General features: G+C 38.5%; 2 protein-coding genes across 2 annotated transcripts in view; one reads left to right on the top strand and one right to left on the bottom strand.

The window, feature by feature from the left end:
• Positions 1 to 5,861: 5,861 nt before the first annotated feature.
• LOC127169856 (N-lysine methyltransferase KMT5A) lies at positions 5,862 to 6,387 on the top strand. Its single transcript, XM_051117516.1, has one exon. It carries the CDS (start codon positions 5,862 to 5,864, stop codon positions 6,315 to 6,317), a length of 456 nt encoding a protein of 151 aa, XP_050973473.1. The 3' UTR covers positions 6,318 to 6,387.
• Positions 6,388 to 6,654: 267 nt separating this feature from the next.
• The window catches only part of tmcc1a (transmembrane and coiled-coil domain family 1a), a 32,151-nt gene continuing 18,617 nt past the window's right edge, over positions 6,655 to 20,188 (bottom strand). The window contains 5 exon segments of the mRNA XM_051117775.1: positions 6,655 to 8,138; positions 10,389 to 10,524; positions 12,200 to 12,388; positions 12,390 to 12,877; positions 13,426 to 13,683. Of these exon segments, the coding sequence (XP_050973732.1) occupies positions 7,824 to 8,138; positions 10,389 to 10,524; positions 12,200 to 12,388; positions 12,390 to 12,877; positions 13,426 to 13,683 (1,386 nt within the window). The 3' untranslated portion in view covers positions 6,655 to 7,823.

Below are 20,188 nucleotides of genomic sequence, written 5' to 3'. Positions count from 1 at the left end.
GTACTGATCACGAGTCCTTCAAGATTTGCCGCAAGGAACTCTGTTTGTCGCTTTATTTGGCCGCCACCTGGTGGACAAATAAGGTAAAGCAGATCCTAGCAGTTACCCATTGATAAAACACACGGACATGCGAAAACACATTTCAAATAATAATAATAAAAAGATCTTTTGCATAAATGCTAGTCTGTTTTTTAGCGCTTTTGAGATTATCTGCATTCTCACATTATTCCCAGAAAAGCTGTAGGCAAACTTCCACAAAAAAAACATCATTTACTGTAGACTGCATCCCAATATTTCACTTTTACCTGTGTCATTTTTTTTCTGAGTGGTAATGGCCATTGGTTTCTCATCATTATTATATAATCCTTGTACTTTGTTACTATAAAAATGACATTTGTTTTTTGTGTTTTGTTTGGTATTTTCTAAAATACCGTCATTTTAAATTAAGACTGAAACTGTCTTTAAAATAACTTTGTAAGCACTGTATTGAAGCCATTATTTACTCAAGTTAAAACACAAAGAGCCTTCAAACGTACCTCAGTTATTTATAACGGATGTCATTTATACACTTTCCTAGTACAGTGCAAGGCTCATTTACTCAGATAAAAAGGCAATGATTTCCGTTAAACTATTCTGAGCTCTGAGTGTATGCGTTTTGGTCATTTGTCTTTAAGATGAAATGGTTTATATTATAGATCTGTTTTGGTATTTAATGTTAGACAAAAGTACAAAATAAGTGAATAATTCTAATTAAGTGTTGCATTCAAATATTACTTAGGGGCATTTGTGTAATTACTTGATTTTATCCTTGGTTTTATCCTACATTCCAAAGAAAAATGGTACTTCTTACGCCTTAATGATTTCAAATAAAAGCAAGTGAAATGTTCTTCCAAAAGGCTTTATCAGCTAGGGTTAAAGTTTAGAGGTAGTGTGGGAGTTTGGTTTGATTTCAGTCTTGATAGTGTCATGAAAGCAAGAAGAAAACAATACGACTAAAGCTACAGTGTCCTGTTGTGGTGCTGCTCTGACTGTATGGGGTCACACATTTTCTTTCAGGACTCATCCTTTGGTCCTTTATATTACATGTACACTTAACAAATCAGTCCAATATAGCGGAAACATCACTTATTCCACCAGTAAAATCCATCCACAATACATTTGATCCTCTCTTTCACAATGTCCTTTCTTTCTCTCTTTATTTAATTCTATCCAGGTTTCTTTTGACATTTTATTACAGTATAATTTAAAGTGAATATTTCTCCACTTTCAGTCAAATATCTGCTTAGCTTAATACTTGGGACTCTTAGTTGAGTAAAATGTTCATCTGAGCAGAACTTCTGAGTTTTCCTGTAACACAGGAGAGGCAGAGCGACCCATACAGCAGAGCCGTTCATTTAGCATCAGACGCCTGATCGAGGCCTTTGTCTCATAACAGCGGCAGTTTGCACCTTAATGAACATTTCACCAGTCCGTTATCTTAACCAACAGTCTCCAGATCACTATTATCATACAGTATGTATCAGCAGATCAAATGGTTGAGCTGAACTGAGTGATAAAGTGTTAGGATCTGTGATCAGTCTGTCTGTCTAACATTATTCAAATACTAAATTCACTTTAATACATTTAGTTTAGTATATCAATAAATATAATGTTAAGGGTCAGTTCAAGTAGTAATAAAGGTTTGCTCTTCATCTAACAGCTTTTCACAGTGTAAGCAACTGAAGAAAATGTGACTTCATAGTAGTGTCAAGTCAAGTCAAGTCACCTTTATTTATATACCGCCTTTAACAATACAGAATTGTGAAGTGTGACCATATTAAAGAGACAAATACATGATCAACATACACAAGCAAATTAAACTGTAATTTGTAACACTACAATGCTGAATGTATTCAAAGACACAATATCTATCAAAAAATATATCTAAATCTGATCATCTTGACTATATGTAAATATTAAAGATCAGTGTTGGGGGTAACACATTACAATTAATGCAAGTTATGTAATATTACTTTTTCCAAGTAACTAGTAAAGTAACGCATTACTTTTTAATTGATAAGAAAATATCTGAGTTACTTTTTTCAAATAAGTAACACCAGTTACATTTCCCCCCCATTTATTAATTCACAAAAAAACAGATTCAGTATTCCTCAAAACGAATAAAAACAGTGAAATTCAACTCAGAATATGACACAAACCTGCAATAATTAAATATGTTAAGTAATACAAATATGCATTTAATCCCGTTTTATTAACCAGTGTCTTTGCTGCCGACCTTCGATGATCCAATTCAACCATACTAATAAGCAAAAATTACTCAGGATAATCTAATATTTGTTTTCCTTTTTATTGCTGAAGAGATGACATTTTTTTCTTCTGTGTTCTATTGTACAGACATGAATTTACTTTTCTCAAAGCCTGAGGCTTTTTGTGTAAAAAGGCTTTTACATCTCCCAAAAATAGAACTTTTTATATTAAAAACAAAGAAGCAAACCCTGCCCAGATTTAAAAAGTAACGCAAAAGTAAAGTAACGCATTACTTTCCATAAAAAGTAACTAAGTAGCGTAATTAGTTACTTTTTTTAGGGAGTAAATCAATATTGTAATGCATTACCTTTAACAGTAACTTTCCCCAACACTGTTAGAGATAGAGCATATACGCAACAAACAAGTTGTCATATACAGTTTTGCTCATCTTGATGATGCTTCCATATTTTACTAGAAAACCAAAACGTTAAAATCTGCTTTGAAAAATATAAACCCATCAAGCTAAAGAGTGTGATTCACTAAGCAGTCTGGTTTATATGGTAATTTATGTTTGCAGTTTTGATTCACATGACTGTTACTGTAAACCAGTAGCTGCTCTGTAAATTTAGGTCATTTTTTACCAGATTTAGCAGATTTGACTGGTAATAACGAACACAACTTTTGCACAGTGTCTTTGGTTTCTTATACTGAAAAACCTGAAACATGACACATTCATGACACATGTACATGACATTCTGCTTGTGTAAAACAACACTATTCAGCTCTTTCCTCTTGGATTCAGTGCATACTTTTTGAAATGAGTTTCTGCTCTGTTTGTCCAACCCATCAGCACCATTAACATGACGGCCCATTGCTGTGAATCACTGCCGTTTACAGTGGGATGGAAGTGATCTTCAAATGCTAATGAGCTCACCAGGTTGTTCGCTCAGGATTGGTCGTCTGTTGTGCTGTTCAGCTCATTTAAAGCCTCCACAGCACACACACATTTTAGTAGGTCTGTTCTGCACTGACTGAAGTCTCTGGACAAACTCTCATACTTTCTGGAAAAAGCCACATTTGGAGATATTTGGACACTGAAATGACTTCTGAGAGGTAAGTACTTCACTTGTGGGGGGTAGACAGAATCACATATAGACTTTCCATAGGTGTAATCGTTTTTCTTCTGTCCAAACTGTATTTTCTATCCCTTTACCCTAACGCTACACCTAAACCTGCCTCTCACACAAAACTACAGGCATTTTACATTTTCAAAACACGTCATTCTATATGATTTATAAGATTGTTTCCTCATGGGGACCAAAAAATGTACCCACAAGGACAAAATTTACTGGTATTACTATAGTTGTAGGGACATTTGCTCCTCATAATGTAGGGAATATCAGTAAACACACACACATATTCATTCATGTTTCTGGATATATCCTGGATCTCATGAGTCCCACTGCTCTTCACAAAATTGTCCTACACTTTTCTCCTACAGGGTTCTTTCAGTAGATCAGTGCTGGAAGATCTTGCGCTCTGCTGAAAACGATTTCTTGAGCATTATTGCTAAAGTTATGATAGATGATACTGGGGAACTGACGAGAGAGCAGGAGCTGCTGGTGGTGTCTTTCCTGGAGGCCTTAGTGATGCTGTGGTTCCTTTAAGAGCCGGAAGTGGTGAAGCATATGACTGTAAGTGATGATGACCTTCTGTACATAGACACATACACTTTCATCCAAAATACAGTATGACCAGAAACCTCAAAATAATATGATTTTAAATACAGAAATTGAAAACAAATGGCAAATGCATATCATGAATGTTAAGAAATTTCCTATAGGTGACCTAAAATGGTCCACATAAATGTTGACAATAAACAACTAAAAGACTCTTATTAGAAAGTATTACTCAAATTATTGATTGACTTGTTTGTAGGTCTCTGACTGGCTGCAGCAGACATACATTGAGGGAAACGATGAACGAACCATGGTGGAAGTAAAGGAATGCGATGCCTTCTTTGTCATGTCACAGGAGGAGGAAGCGGTAAGATTAATAATAAATTATATAAAATGAAAGTACCTGGATCTGTCAGAACCTTGTGTCATTCTCTTTTATCCATCATGCAGTGGTTTGATGGTTACTACGAATATCTGCGTTCAGCGATGATCAAGAGGAGGCACGTGAGATGCGGTTCAGATGAAGCTGAGAAATTCTTCATATCATCTTCAGGGAATCCGGTTGACAATCTAAAGAAGCTGCATGATCTGTGAGTGCACTGAAAATAAAACCTTTACAGTTTTTATATATTTTTTTTCTTCTTCATGTTATTCATTCTTTTGCTCTGGTTTGCAGGTACTGTCTCCCAAGTATCACCAGCAATATGGCCAGATCGTTTGTACACACTGCCATGCAAAACTGTGATTTGACAGATGAGGAGAAAATTTTAAGGTACTTCAATGACTGGACATGCAATGAGGATAAACCTCAGTCCAGTCCTGCTGCTTCTTTATGTATGTATGTTATCCACCCTGCTCTTCATCATTCAAGTATCCTCACTGACTTTTGTTTCTTTAGACCATCTGAAGAGCTTGAGCCCAAATGGATGAATGCGAATGCAGCATTTTCCTTGCTGAAGACGTCACATCCAGTAACGGTGCATAGAGCGCCTCCAGAAAAAGCTGCACGAACGCACATCTCAAGGAAATACGAGAGCCACTGCCTCTCGCTTTGGTGCGCCACTCAAAGGAAACTCCGTGGGCGTCTTGTACTTGGTAAGTCGTTCATTCAAATATACAAAACTCATATTCCATATTTGGGCTTTACATCAACATTGGCAACTTTGGTATACTCCAAAATATTAGTTTTTTTTTTTTTTTTAATATCTGTAACCCATATTAAGTACTTAGAAGACATTAACTACATAAAATATTGTGCATTTTGGGGCTCCCGCTTACTTGACAAATTTGTGTGTAAACTTATGTCATTATTTAGTGGTCCAAGAGTTTACAAGATTAACTACAGATCATCTGTTTACTAGAATTTAGTGCACTACATTACATTTTGAATTACATTTTGAAAAAAACAAAACCTTAATTACTTTTTAATTAGATCACAAACTAGTACTGCATTTCAAGTAATTATTTTTTTCTCTCAAAAGTTTTTGTACTTGAAAGAAAAAAGTTAAGTATGGTGTGCCACAAGGCTCGGTAGTAGGTCGTCTGCTTTGTCAAAAAGTGTGAAAGAACGAAGTGTCAAACTGATTCCTCATGCTCTGTGAACCACACTTCCACAATTTGAGCCTAATGAGTCTCTGTATTGTGGTCCTGGAATAAACGACATTTTTGGCCATACAGTTTAATTTCTTCACAACGAGAGCAACATTAAAGTCTAGTCACGGTGTGAAACTGCACCATCAAGACTTCCACATTGCTAAAAGTGTCCACTCTTGTGCAGATAAGTTTGGGCTGTGTCAGCCAACCGAGAACAAAGTACACAGCTGGATTGAGAAGCAGGGATGGATGGAGAACGTGCCAGATGCTGCTGAAGTTATGAAGGCCTGGAAGCCTCCACGAAGCATCAAAGCACCGACAGACAGCAAATCGATCCGTCGGATGAGCCGCAGGCAGTGCTGGAAAGGCCTGCAGCTGATGGACAGAGAAGGCAAGGCTCCCAGGGTGGTCACCAGCAGGCCGTTTGCTTGCGGAGAGGTGATCTGTGACTTCCACGGCCAGCTGATCTCCAGGAACGAGGGACTGGAAATCCAACAGAACAACGAGGCACAAGCTGGACATCTCTTCTTCTTCACCAGCAAGAATGGGCAGGTCATGTGTTTGGATGCTCACGAGGAGCGCTGCGAGTGCCATCCGAACAAAACTACATTTGGCAGACAAATTAAACACTCTGCCAAACGCACCAATCTCAGTCCTAGACTGCACTTTGTGGAGGATGAACCGGTCATACTTTTCATGGCCACACGGGACATTCAGACTGGGGAAGAGATCCGCTATGACTATGGAGACAACAGAAGGTCTTATGCTGGGGACGGTCTGGATCTGTCGCCATCCTAACTGCAGATAGACATTATGGAAAACATTTTTACCTTTAAAGGACTTAGTTATTTTCTATATTGTCTAACAGTGTGACAACAGATAATCAAACAAAACAATTACACTCAAAAAGCATTGATAATTTGTCTTGTCAACTAGTAACAAATCAAAATAATCACACAACAAACCTACTTTTTTTCTGACAGTTATTCTCAGCTATTGCTCTGAGAGTCTTTTATTCTTTGCAGTTGTAAAATAGAGGTCTGTTAAAGTAATTGAAAACATGTCTGTTTTCAAATTTTCATATTTTCTAAAACTCTCTTTAGTGTTTACTGAAATTACACTGACACAACAAAGCTGTAGTCAGAAATGATCTTTATTACAAAAGATATCAAGAGATGTGAAGGCACTAGAGTGGTTTAAAACATCTTTCTCTCTCTCACACACACACGCACACACAATGGCAGCGTAATACAGCTTCAGCAGAGGACTTTCCCCTGAGGATTATTAAATGACTGAGACAGAACTATTAAACATTACTGTACAGTTAGACGAGTGTGCTAATAATTCATAACAATCTGAATGACACATGAGTCGAGGTGTGAGTAGATTTGGTCAGCTTGAGTCAAGCTCATGATAAAACACACACAGTGGTCTCAATTCATAAGAACCGCCCTAATCCACAACCACAAGAGACAAACAAACCTACAAATCACCTAAAATGATAATAAAAAAAACCTCTTCAACAAAATATCAAAACACAATATTAGAAATACTGTATCTTGATATTATACATTATGAATAAGGAGTAACAGCTACTACTGTCATCGTCTGTCACAGGTCCAGTAAGGCGGTGCAATATTCAATAAATTAATACTTCATTTCAAACAGTGTTTTTACATCAGACAATGCTAGTAAACAGCCAACATCCTTTGAAAATAATAACAGTAATGAGAGCAGAGGAAGGACAAATTCTGCCGTGTCCATCGCTCTGTTTATTGCAGGAGGCGCGAGTCTTCCTTCAAACGCCATGAAACAGCCGTAAAACCAGCTCAACTCACTTCAGTGAGACTGACGAACGAACGCGTCATCCAAACATTCACGTCACTCACCCCTCACATCTACCGTATGTATGATGCTATTCTTTCAAAGAACACAGAAGGAGAAGTTACAGCTCTTTTCTAAACAGTTCACAGTTTCTGTTCATTCAAACATTCATCATCATTTTGAGTCTCTACTGTTGCATACAAACAGCTGCAAGAAAAGCAGTGGAAATTTCTCCTTCTGTGATCACCAGAAAAAATACCAGCATACGGGCGTCTACTCACAACACTGAGGAAATGATGACAGAATCTTCATTTTTGTGTGAGCTAATGCAGAATGCTACATTCGACTAAAATTACATTAGAAATACAAATACAATTAATATTAATCTCATTCAAGAGCAACGCACCAAAGGCATTCAAAACACTGTGCAAAATCGTCGGAGACCAGCAGTTCTTCTGTGATCCTGTGGGAGTGGGCCGCTCATCTGGGCACCTGCAGGAGGCGCGAGGTGTGTCCTGAGAAGGCGTCCCAGTTCCTCCAGAGCACGGCGAACAGGAGGAAGACGAGCAGCGAGGAGACGGAGCGGCTGCGCGTCTTCATCAGAGGGACCACGCAATTGGCGACGGTGGAGACGAAGACCAGCAGGACGGCCATGAGGGCCAGCAGAACGTTGATGAGTTTGCCGATGAGTGTGCGCGCCGTGGCGTTCTCCAAACCCTCCAGCTGAACCACCTGCTGCTGCTGCTGCTGCAGCTCCATCTTGGAGACGCGCGTCTGACACGCTTCCAGAGCCTCCTGACACACACAACACACACCGCAGGTCAGTCTCAGAAAGCCCTCGTAAAGTCATAACAAAAGTATAATAGTATAATATAATAAAAAAATGCTCGAATGCTCTGCAGTGAATGGGTGCCGTCAGAATGAGTCCAAACATCTGATAAAAACACTGCAATAATCCACAAGTAATCCACACCACTCCAGTCCAGCAATTAATGCCTGGATTACTTGTGGATTATTGCGATGTTTTTATCAGATGTTTGGACTCATTCTGACGGCACCCATTCACTGCAGAGGACAGTGATGGAATCACACATTTCTAAACCACTAAAGAAGAAACATTTGGCCCCGCAGGTCAGATGGATACTAGTTATGCAGGGCTAGATTTACACTAGCTAGTAGGTGTGAAGTGGCACATAGCAGACAAACTGCTGTCATCATTGTGGCAAACACGCACTAGGGATGGGCACAAGTACTTGAGCACTCAGACGTGACAGTGATGAACGATCTCGAAAACAACGATTGCCCTGACTAACGATTTGAACTGGAAACTGGATTTGAAAGGCCACGGATGCCTGAAATCATTTGATCAGTAACATTACAATGAGAAGAAGACTGTAATAGAATGTCGGGCACTACTTTATATTAGGTGGCCTTAACTACTATGTACTTACATAAAAAAATAAGTGCAAAGTACTTATTGTGCTCGTACTTTATTGCAAAACACTTGCTGCTATTGAGGTGGGATACGGGTATTTGGTGGTATTGGTAGATTTAAGGGTGGGTTAAGGTGTAAGGGATGGGTCAACAGTGTAATTCTGTGTAATTACAGAAATTAATTACATGCAGTTTTTTTTAATAAACACTACCAGTCAAAAGTTTTTTGAACAGTAAGATTTTCAATGTTTTTTTAGAATTCTCTTCTGCTCATCAAGCCTGGATTTATTTGATCCAAAGTACAGTAAAAGCACTAATGTATTTTTAAAAAACTGCTTTCTATTTTAATACATTTTAAAATGTAATTTATTTCTGTGATGAATATCTGAATTTTCAGCATCATTACTCCAGTCTTCAGTGTCACATGATCCTTCAGAAATCATTCTAATATACTGATTTGCTGTTCAAGAAACATTCATCATTGTTATTATCATTATTTTTATTATCAATATTTAACAACAGTTGAGAAACTAAATAAATTAATACTTTTATTTAGCAAGGATGCTTTAAATTGGTAAAAAGTGATGGTGAAGACATTTATAATGTTACAAAAGATTTCAGATAAATGCTGTTTTTCTAAACTTTCTATTAATCAAAAAATCCTAAAAAAATTCTACTCAGCTGTTTTCAACATCATAATAATAAATGTTTTTTTGAGCAGCAAATTAGAACATTAGAATGATTTCTGAAGGATCACATGACACTGAAGACATTTTAAAATATATTCAAATAGAAAACATTTGAAACATCAAAATTTGAAATATGTGTACAGTTTTTGCTGTACTTTGGATCAAAAAAATGCAGGCTTGGTGAGCAGGAGAGACTTCTTTAAAGAACATTAAAAATCTCATGACTGGTAGTGTAGAAAAACATGTCCGTTCACAATACAGGTGTTTGGTCAGATGTTCAAACTGTACTAAATTTAATGTATCAGAATTAATTTAAATGCAAGAACATAGTAGTTAAGGCCACCTAATATAAAGTGGGACCGAATGTTGTAAATTCTCTGTGCTTTAGTTGCCTGTGTGGGAAGAGCGCATCCCTCTCTGGATATATTACGTAACATAGCTGAAGTTTACTTGCATTTGCATCCTTTTGTGTAAACAGAAGTTGTAATTATATTTATGTTGTGTACATCTCAGATATCTGATTAATCTCACAGGATGTGGCACAGTTTACCGGAGCTCATCTTCACCTCACGCAGCTCTTCCTTTCAGATGTGTCTTTTTCAATAACACTGGTGCATCGTAATCTAGTAGTGTTATTATTTGTAGTCATATCGTCGCCTTAGAATTATAAGGTTCTATCTGACATTTGTCAAAATTTAGTTATTCACATATTCTTATTCAGTGACAACTTATTTATTTTACGTGATGTTTCTTTTGTAAGCTGTGTACATTTTTGGCCTTTTATTAGAAAACAAAATTTGTTCTATCTATGGAATGCATTATCTCCATGATGGACATGCCCTGCCCCTCATTTTTTGAGACCTATCAATGATCAAAATGAGAAATTGACAAATCTTCACGTCCCTAACACACACACACACACCTGCAGGTCTCGGGCTCTCTCGTTGGACTGATACGCGATCTTCTCCTCCATGCTGGCCAGCTCTTGTTTCAGGTTCAGGATCTCGTTCTGGTGGAGCTCCGTCAGATCGTTGACTTGTTCCTCTAAGCGCTCACACCTACAGCAACACAACAAACATGGTCACTTTCTATGCATGAGAGAGCTGACGTCAAAGACAAACGTGTGTGATTCTGCACGTTTCTGTGAATGAGATCTTGTGCGTGTTTTGTTCTTCACTCATAAACACGTGATCGTCTCAGTGTGTCTGTGAGAGAGAGTGCAATGCCGCTGAACTGGTCTGAGGAGTTTAAAGACAACACTACAAACACTTGACTAATGCATTCATTTGAAACACTCAGTTTACACGCACTAAATGGAAGAAAACAAGAGTTTATGACTTCTTCATGTCATTCTAAAAGCACAAAGCCTGAGAACAGTCACAAAACTTTTTTCCATACAATAACCGTTAATACTGATTACAGCTGTAGGGCTCAACAAAAATAAGGTACAGGCTCTGAAATACCCTAAATATTCAGATTCATGAATGGCGAGGAAGGTGAGCACTGGTTTATATATATGCATTTTGTTTGAGCTATTCCTTTAACTACTGCAAAACTACATTTATCCATTAGTTTGACAGCATGTTGTTTTCTCAGCTATTTTTGTGCTTCCGTTATTACAAGCCAACAGAAAAATGCTTGACCGCAGTCTGGACATTTAGGGCAGAAATATGTTTGTCCATTCATCTCTCTCTCTCTGTCAACTCACATTCTCCCTCTCTTTCTCAAACTTTTTCCATTTAAGAGGAAAAAGCCTATTTGAGTCTATTTCAGGCCTACAAATCTGGAGGATCACGACCCAAAAGTCTGTTTCTGATAAAGATGTGGAGAGCAGGGTAAATGCTACATCAGAATACTAGATGAATAACATGGACAATGCATGATTATTCAAGTACGAGTCAAATCTACAGTTGAAGTCAAAAGTTTACACAAACCTAGCATGATCTGCTAAATGTTAATTCACGAGTTCACACTTACATATAATAAACAGAGTAAAAGTTATGTGTATTTGGCGTGCTGTCTGGGAAAGGGGTCTTTGGTAATCATTCCCGAGGTCGAGGCACTCCCCCTGCCCAGGGAGAGGGGCCTTTTATCCCAAACCCAAAGCGCTCCCAGCTTTGCCAATTGCTGATGATGAATTGGCCGTGTTAATTATCTGCACGTGCTCCTCCCGAAATTTGTTAATGAAACATCACTTATTTTACCAAAATCAGAGGAATCATACAAAATGCATTTATTTTTTTATTTAGCACCACTTGAATAAGATATTTCAAATAAAGGATGTTTACACATATAGTCCACAAGAGGACATAATAGATGAATTTATAAAAATAACCCTGTTCAAAATTTTACATACACTTGATTCTTGATGCTGTGTTGTTCCTGAATGATCCACAGCTGTGTGTTTTTTTTTTGTTTGTTTAATGATAGTTGTTCATGAGTCCCTTGTTTGTCTTGAACAGTTAAACTGCTGCTGGTTCTTTGGTTTTTCAGCATTTTGGTGTATTTGAACCCTTTCCAACAATGACTGTATGATTTTGAGACCCATCTCGTCACACTGAGGACAACTGAGGGACTCATATGCAACTATTACAGAAAATTCAAATGCCCAGAAATCTGTGGTGTGATTTCTTCTTTTTTTTTTTTTTTGCAGTATTGACACACTGTTTTCCTGTTTAATACTGTAAAGCTGCTTTGACACAATCTATATTGTGTGTGTGTGTGCGTGTGTACCTGAACCTCTCCTCCTGCAGCGCCTGCATCACTAGCGTGCACTCCTTCAGATACCCGCTCTTCAGACTCTCCACCGTCTCCTCAAGACGCGTCTGGGCATCTCGCAGCTCCTGCAGCTCCTGCATCAACATGTCCAGGCTGCCGCCATGGCCCCGCTCTAGTGTGTTTCCCCTGGAGCTCGGCGGGCCCCCCGGGGGCCCCCGTCACACTGTTGGATCCTGAGGTGGCGCTCGAGCAGTCCTCGTCGCTGCCGAACTTCGGGCTGGACTGCAGGTGTCCGGTGGCAGATCCCAGAGAGCGTCCAGCAGTGGCCATGCTGTCCTCGGCGTCCTCCGGCCCGTCCTTCAGGACGTTGATGTTATCGGCGCTGCCGAAGCGGTTGCGGATCAGCGAGGCGATCTCGCGGGGTTTGGAGGCCACGGCCCCGGCGGCCGAGTGCGTGGCGTGGGAGAAACTGGACAGTCCGCCCTTGACGCTGTCCACCACGCCCTCGCTGAGCCCCGTGATGACCCTGGCGCCCACGTCCCGCAGGCCCTGCTGCATGTCGCGCAACACGTCTTTGGGCTGCCGCTGCACGCCGCTGTGCTCCACCTCGCGCAAACGCCGGTGGTAATGCTCCAGCTTACGCTGCAGCTGGGCGATGCTTGCCGCCGACTTCTGGTTCTTCTTCTCAAACACCTGAGAATAGAGTCAATGTGGGGTGTGAGGAAGAGCAAGGGTGGGAGGAAATCAAAACATGAATGTGGAAGATGAACTGTATTAAGAAAAAGCCAGCTGTCAGTGTGAACATTCCTTAAGAGAAAAGTCTCAAGTGTGTGCCTACAGTCAGCAGCACAGTAAGTGTAGGCAGCCTGATTTTTCAAACCACATCTACACGCATACTTTTAATTATCTTTGCACTAATTAGCTTTGCCACAAGGTGGCAACACTGGCCCATAGCTGCTGTTTGACAGTTGCTTAAAGCCACACAATAGAGACATATCTTTTTCATGAAGTACATCTGAATGTGACAAATTTTTAGAATAAATAAATAAACGTAGGATGGAACATGGTTCTGTGCATTGGCTCTTAATTGGATGTTAAGATATATTAATGGTACAAATATATCTGACTGAATTTGACTGAATCAAATTTCCAGCTGTCTTCTTTTGATTTTGATTTAAAAGATGCATACGTGCACACAAGATGCAACGGAGACGCGAGACGATAACGAGCAGGTGTCGTACCTGTTTGATGCGGCTGCTCTGCTGTTTGTCACTGGCATTGCTGGCCAGCTTGAGGTATTCGGCCACATTCTCGTCGCGGGCCGCCTGCTCGATGCGCAGCTGCTCAGTGAGTTTCAGGATCTTCTGCTGCAGCTGTGCGATGGCCTGCCGCGTGCGCTGGGGGTCGAGACTGGCGTCCTCCGAGCCCAGCAGCGAACCGTCAGGCCCGTATGACGCCGCCAGCGCAGCCTGGGCCAGACTGCCCTCCAGCCTCTCGATCTGGAGAAATGCAGAGAAAAGGCAGCAGAGGAAGCAGAGGGAGGGACGAAGCAGAGAACAGTCATGTCAGTTCTTGGAAAATAGGCATTTCCGTGTCTTTTTGCTGACACAGTGAAGCAATTGCCCGCTTCTGCAATCGGCATGCATGCAGATGGAGGCTATTAAAGGTCAACACATCTCACACACAAATTGTGTTTCCATGTTTTGTGGGTTCAATCCATAGGCGTAATGGTTTTTATACCGTACAAACCGTATTTTCTATCGCCCTACACCTAAACCTAGCCCTCACAGGAGACTGTGCACACTTTTACTTCCTCAAAAAAACTTATTCTGCATGATTTATAAGCCTGTTTCCTCATGGGGACCTCAGAAATGTCCCCACAAGGTCAAAATTGACTGGTATTACTATCCTTGAGGGGACATTTGGTCCCCATAACGTGATAAATACCAGGTACACACTGGAGACTCCAGTGGCTTGTTTTTGCTCACTGCATATACACTCAAAGTACATTTGATGAGTATCTCATGACAATTTGGTGTTTCAGGTCAACTGAATTTGTTTAAAGGACATTTACAGGGAAAATCAAGACAAAGACATTCATATCTCACACCGGAAAAAGCATATTTGGAACAATACATGACGGCCTGTACAGTATGTGTTGACCTCGTCGTTGAACAATCCCTTCAGACAGAATGAGCTGAATATTGAGGTCAATACGCTCAGATTTGGCGATAAAGCGCCTGTCTGATCATATAGTCTAGGTCTGTCAGACAGCAGTGTTTAATCTGACCCATATATTAGCAATAATGACTCCCATTCACAAAACAAAACCCAGGACTTTCAACAAGGGCTTTGTGAAAACATCTTAAACACGTCTAACTTTTTGAATGAGCTGATAAGCATTGTGATGAGATAATGAAACATTGTATTTTTCATACAGATGAAAAGTTACATTTTGTATTAAAGGTCGAGTAAAAATCGGAAGCCTGCGCTACAATATTTCAGCCTGATGTTACTCAGGTAGAGAAGTGAGTCAACCGGACGTAAAGGGAAACATGTAAAAGAACGCAGGTGCAGCCTGAGGCTGAATGACACAATGATCTCACATGACTCATGCATGTCTCAGACCACAGCATCCTGTGTTTGCCCTCCACCGCAACTTTCTATTCACTGCCAGCGTAAGCGACTCGGTATGTAGACCTATGAGAACCGGTTATAAGAATATCTGTAATGTAATGAATGGCAGCAGCTGATTTTAGAGAGTGTAGTGTCCGGCACTCACTCACTCACCTTCCCGTTCCTCGCTCGCAGTACCTGCTCCCAGTGCATTCTCGGACTGAGCTCTCGCGCGAAAGCGCTTCTTCATTTAGAATTCCAGCGAGCTCGTCGGTTCTACCGGTAAACACGCCGCTCCGCCAGTTTCTTTCACCTAAACTTCCCAAACTTGTTTTGAAACGCCTTTGAAGTCGATCTTACGCTCCTCCCACCACCGCGATCCCGCGTGGAGCTTTAAACATGACATCATCCCTAATCGCGCAATCCGACACGCCAGCGAAGCAACGAACGAATCCTGATCACGTTCGGTTCTGTTTTAGTGAATCCAGCCGAACTGATTCTCGAATTGTATGTTATGATATTCTGAATTCTCTGTGGTTATTACGGTTGCGATATTGAATAACTGTGCACAGACCTATTTATACCACTCTGGTGTACCAGTGTCACTGTTGAAACAGGCTTACTTTTCAAACAGAAATACACATTTAGCTTACAGTGGATTTTAGCAACTAGAACAGTGTATGCTCATTATAGAAATAACAGACTGATTGATTATAGAAATGTATTGATTATATAAATTACTGATATACAGGAAAATGCTTTCACTGATATTTCAAAATTCAACAATCAGTCAATTTAAACAGAATGTGTGTGATTATAGAAAGAAGCAACTTTTAGACGTGTTCACTTTTAAACGTGTTCAAAATGGTAGTCAACCGAAAACTTTTTTTGCAAACAATGTAAAAGTAGTTAATCTGATTAAGTTAACTATATTTATCAGATTTTGTCATGTCCATTAATAATAAAAAGCATATTTTAAGATGTCATTAAATGAAACTAGAAACACATACCAAATATTCAAATACACTTTTCTTTGAAATTTTGAAAGATGCATGAATGGGGAAAAGTACATTTATGTATCTGTGATTCTACATTTGGAGATACATTTGGCCTTTCAGAATTTTAAGAAAAATACCTTTTTCCCAGTATCGTATTGAAATACACTGTAAAAAATAAAGAACAATTTGTTGAGTCAGCTTAAAATAATTTGTTATCCTGCTGCCTTAAAATTTTAAGTTCAGTCAACTAAAATAAGTTTAGTCAACTTGAAATGTTAAGTTGTACTAAGTAACAATTTAGATGTTTGTGTTTGCTAAACTTAACAGATGGGTAAGTAACCCAGCTGCCTTAAAATTTTAAGTTGATTCAACTCAAATATCCAAGTTGTCACTTAGTATAATGTAACACTTCAAGTTGAATAAACTTGTTTTGAGTTGACTGAACTTAAAATTTTAAGGCAGCCAGGTTAGAAATTATTTTAAGTTGACCAAACAAATTGTTTTGTACAATGTAATTCAGTGCTTGCCAAACACAAGTTACATTACTTTTTTTTTTTTTTTTTACTTTTAATTAAAAAACAGATGTCTTTATGGTATTGTTTGTCAACTCTGTTACAGACAAATTAGGCAATGTGTAGAAACAACAATAAATCATAACAGGAAAAAAAAAATGTTTCATTAGTCAAACAGTCCTTATATTCCAGCACTTGAAACTGAGATAATATTTCACCTCTACACACCTTAAAAATTAAATAAATGCCCACGTCTTCACAGAACTGTCCACTTGGAGCAAATATTTTTCATCTGAAAATGTCTTATATGCAGTATCCAGTAAAAAAGAAAAAGAAAAAAAATGTTGTTGACATATTATAAGGGTGCAAATATACGTTTATGAGATTTTAAACAACAATTTTTTTTTTGTTGAAAATAGTTCATAAGCAGAGTTGACCCTCTTAAGTAACAGAATTGTAAAGTAACAGAATTGTCAGAATAGTCAATTCTGTTTCCGCATTGTCAGCATTGTTACTCTACCTTGGTAATAGAGTTTGACGGTAACAGAATTGACAATTTTATTTATTCTTTGCCAAAAACTCCACTTGCTTAAGAAATGCTAAGAGCAAATGGCTCTAATGAAATCATGATTAAAAGATGGTTAAATAACAAAAAGTGTGATCAATGAAAAATTCAGTTTTCCTTTTGACTCTTCATAAAATAACTCAGTGTAAGAACTTTTTTTAGATTAAAATATTTTCTCAGAGAGAGCACACAGAGTTTTCAGTGCTTCAGATCTTATCAGTGAGGAAAAGTGACATCATTTCCTTTATCTTGCGTAGCTGTGTGCAATAATTCCACCAATTTAAAGGCAAAGTATTGTACGGTAACAGAGTTGACGCAAGATTTACAGACACATTTTTATACGATTTTTTTTTTTAATGTTGTACAATAAGGTAAATGACTATTTAGGGCTTTTATAAATAAAATAAATGAAATATTACCAAAAGAAAAGTATAATAAAATATTTTGATTACACAATGATACATGATGGGAAAAAATGCACTGATTAATTTGGACACCAAGAAATCATGATTTTCAGCTATTTAAGACACTTTTTACAGACTGTAACATCTTGTAATTCATAAAAGTAAGTAACACATTATTAAAATAATTAAAAAATATAAGCATTTGAAAAAAGCAGAGATAAAATAATGACCCATAGAATCACCCATCTGCTATTTCAACAATTTTTTGTGTTTTTTTAAATTCTTAAAATTAATTACGAATTAGCCCACCAGACTATAACAATCATGTAACAAAGTTTTAATAAAGCTATACTAAGATAATCTATTGCAGAGTAGCCTTCTAAAAATAACTTTATGAAGTTGCGTTGCATAAAGCTATATAGTGACACAAGACCTTGATTTAATGCACTGTTTCACCCAGACAGCAGCAGATTCCTTAGTCTATGGCAACACAATCTGTTTACAGTCCAGGACAAATCCAGCTCACAATATTTACGAGGTCTGTAATCTGCAGAGATAAAGCGGACTGAATGGGCCGGTCCGTCTGGAAGGGTCAGAACGGGCGGCGTCTCAAGGGTGATTAAGGACAAACCCACAAACCGAGAGCGACTGACCTGTTCTACCAGTTTGGGGCCATCAAGCCCATCACAAGCACACAAACCATAAACATTTAGCAATTCGGTTGCTCACATTCATCAAAGTCATACAGCTGTAAATAGACAATATTACATAAGGAGTAATGTACAGTCAGCCGGTCAGTATGAGGATGATCCATTCTTGTGTAACCCTGAAGAAGATCATTTTACAATAACATCTGGTTGACTAAACATTATTACACTGAATACATAAATACATATATAAACACATGGTCATTGAGTATTTGATACTTTTATTATTTATAGGGCCATAGGAAATTACATTACTTTTATGAAGCTGAAATCAAACAATTTGTAGACAATCATATGCCTATGTATGATAGTATGATAGCCACAAATGCGGAAAAAAATGCAGGAAATAAATGTGATTTTGACTTCCAGAAGCCCGCAGATGTGCTCTATTTAAGTCAAGTCACCTTTATTTCTATAGCGTCAGTGTATGTAACAGTAATCCTGGGTCACCTGTAAGACACACACAACTACACACAAAACACTTCTTACACAACGCAAAGAGCACACCTAACTATCCAAAACATCACGCCATCTGTCAGATTGTTTACTCAAACATTGCTTATTGAGTAAACATATTGTTTCAGTCTAAACTGAAAGTAAAAGGACACACACTAATATTGTGGATTAGTTATTTACTGACTGTAAGACTCTCCATTAGGCCCAGTCTACACATTTTCTGCTGGCCTTGTGGTAAAATCTGCAGAATTCTGAGCAGTGAATTCAAAAACAGTGAAATGTGTTAAACAGAATTAAACTCTGCTACTAGTCGCTGAAAGCAGGAGTCAAACGTTTCATCTCTTATGTGAACGGTGATGAGCGTTTTAAGTCCGCTGATTCACACTTCTTCACTTTCCACAGAATCTGTTGGTCTGTGCAGCTTTCTGAAACTTTCCACACTAATAAACCACAGAAAAAGTCCCTGAAAAACGAGTCCTGCATCCAGCCCTGAAGGCTTGCTGGTGTGGATTCAGGAACTGAAAATTAACATCTAAAGAAAGGAGATAGTAAAAGAAATGCTGAACGCTAGTTTCATGCCCACAAAAGACCAGCGGTCGGTTCTAAGTTAACTAACCAGATAAACACAATTTCTGGAAGTGAGAGACACACAGTTTTCTACCAGTCAAAGTCATGTTTACAGGTTCAGAGACTGATAGAGTGCTTCAGATGAAGAACATTAGTTTGTGAGGCTCATGGCAGCTAATCTTTAAAATGTTTTGAAATTCAAGCTCTGGACAGAAGCAGGCACACAGTCTGACACAATCTGCCCTTAAACTACACGCTGAACTAGGCAATTGTGGTTGGTTGGTTGGTTGGTTGGTTGGTTGGTTGGTTGGTCACTTCACATGTCAATCAGATGCTCTCCTCCTGTCTATGTAGGTGGTTCTCATCAAAAATGTGCTGCTATCACCCAAGACAAGAGAATAGATCATATGCCTTCCCCGTTCAAATGTCTGATCAAGTGATTACTAATTCTTTTGCTGCTTTACAAACGTAGCCAATACAACAGATTTACATGCCACTTATCAAATATCTGAAGGAAATCAAACAGAGCCACAGGTCTGAGCTACCATAAAAACACAAGACAATGGAGAACTGCATTAAATTACTTCTTATAGCTCTGAAGGAAGAAATCTGAAGGAAGAAATCTCTCTAAACACAAAACACAGTGAGGCAGCATTTTAAGGCATCATACATGTTCGGAAATTAACAAATAGTCATATATAGCAAGAATGACATAATCATATCAGCTGCTCTCACTCAGGTACTGTAAGATATGTACAGTTTACACTGCCAATCAGGACAATGACACTTGCCTTATGACCAATAAATATATCAAGTCTTTTAGTCTGAATACTGGTGTTCTTATTGTCAGAATATTTGATTTAAAACTTTATTTTCCAGGACTGGAAGTGACTATGATCTAGTCTAAAAAAATCTAACAAAAGTTAGTCATGGAAATTAATTTCTACATGAATTCAATATCTACTGTACATTGTTTGGCTAGAAATGTCTCTTTTTAAATGCAATACCTATAAACTGAATAAGGGTCGAAATTAATCTTTACAGAAGTTTTTTCTCTCTCTCTCTTTCTGTTCGTCCTGTTTCCTTAGTTGATTATGTCAGTAAAAGTCCTTCATATTTACACAAAGGCCAGTTTCAGAAAAGTGGAAATCCTCTTTACTGTTGCTTTAAGGGAGACTG

Source organism: Labeo rohita, chromosome 8 (genome assembly GCF_022985175.1).
Source record: "Labeo rohita strain BAU-BD-2019 chromosome 8, IGBB_LRoh.1.0, whole genome shotgun sequence".
Taxonomy (NCBI): Eukaryota; Metazoa; Chordata; class Actinopteri; order Cypriniformes; family Cyprinidae; genus Labeo; species Labeo rohita.
This window is presented reverse-complemented; position numbering and strand designations above follow the sequence as displayed.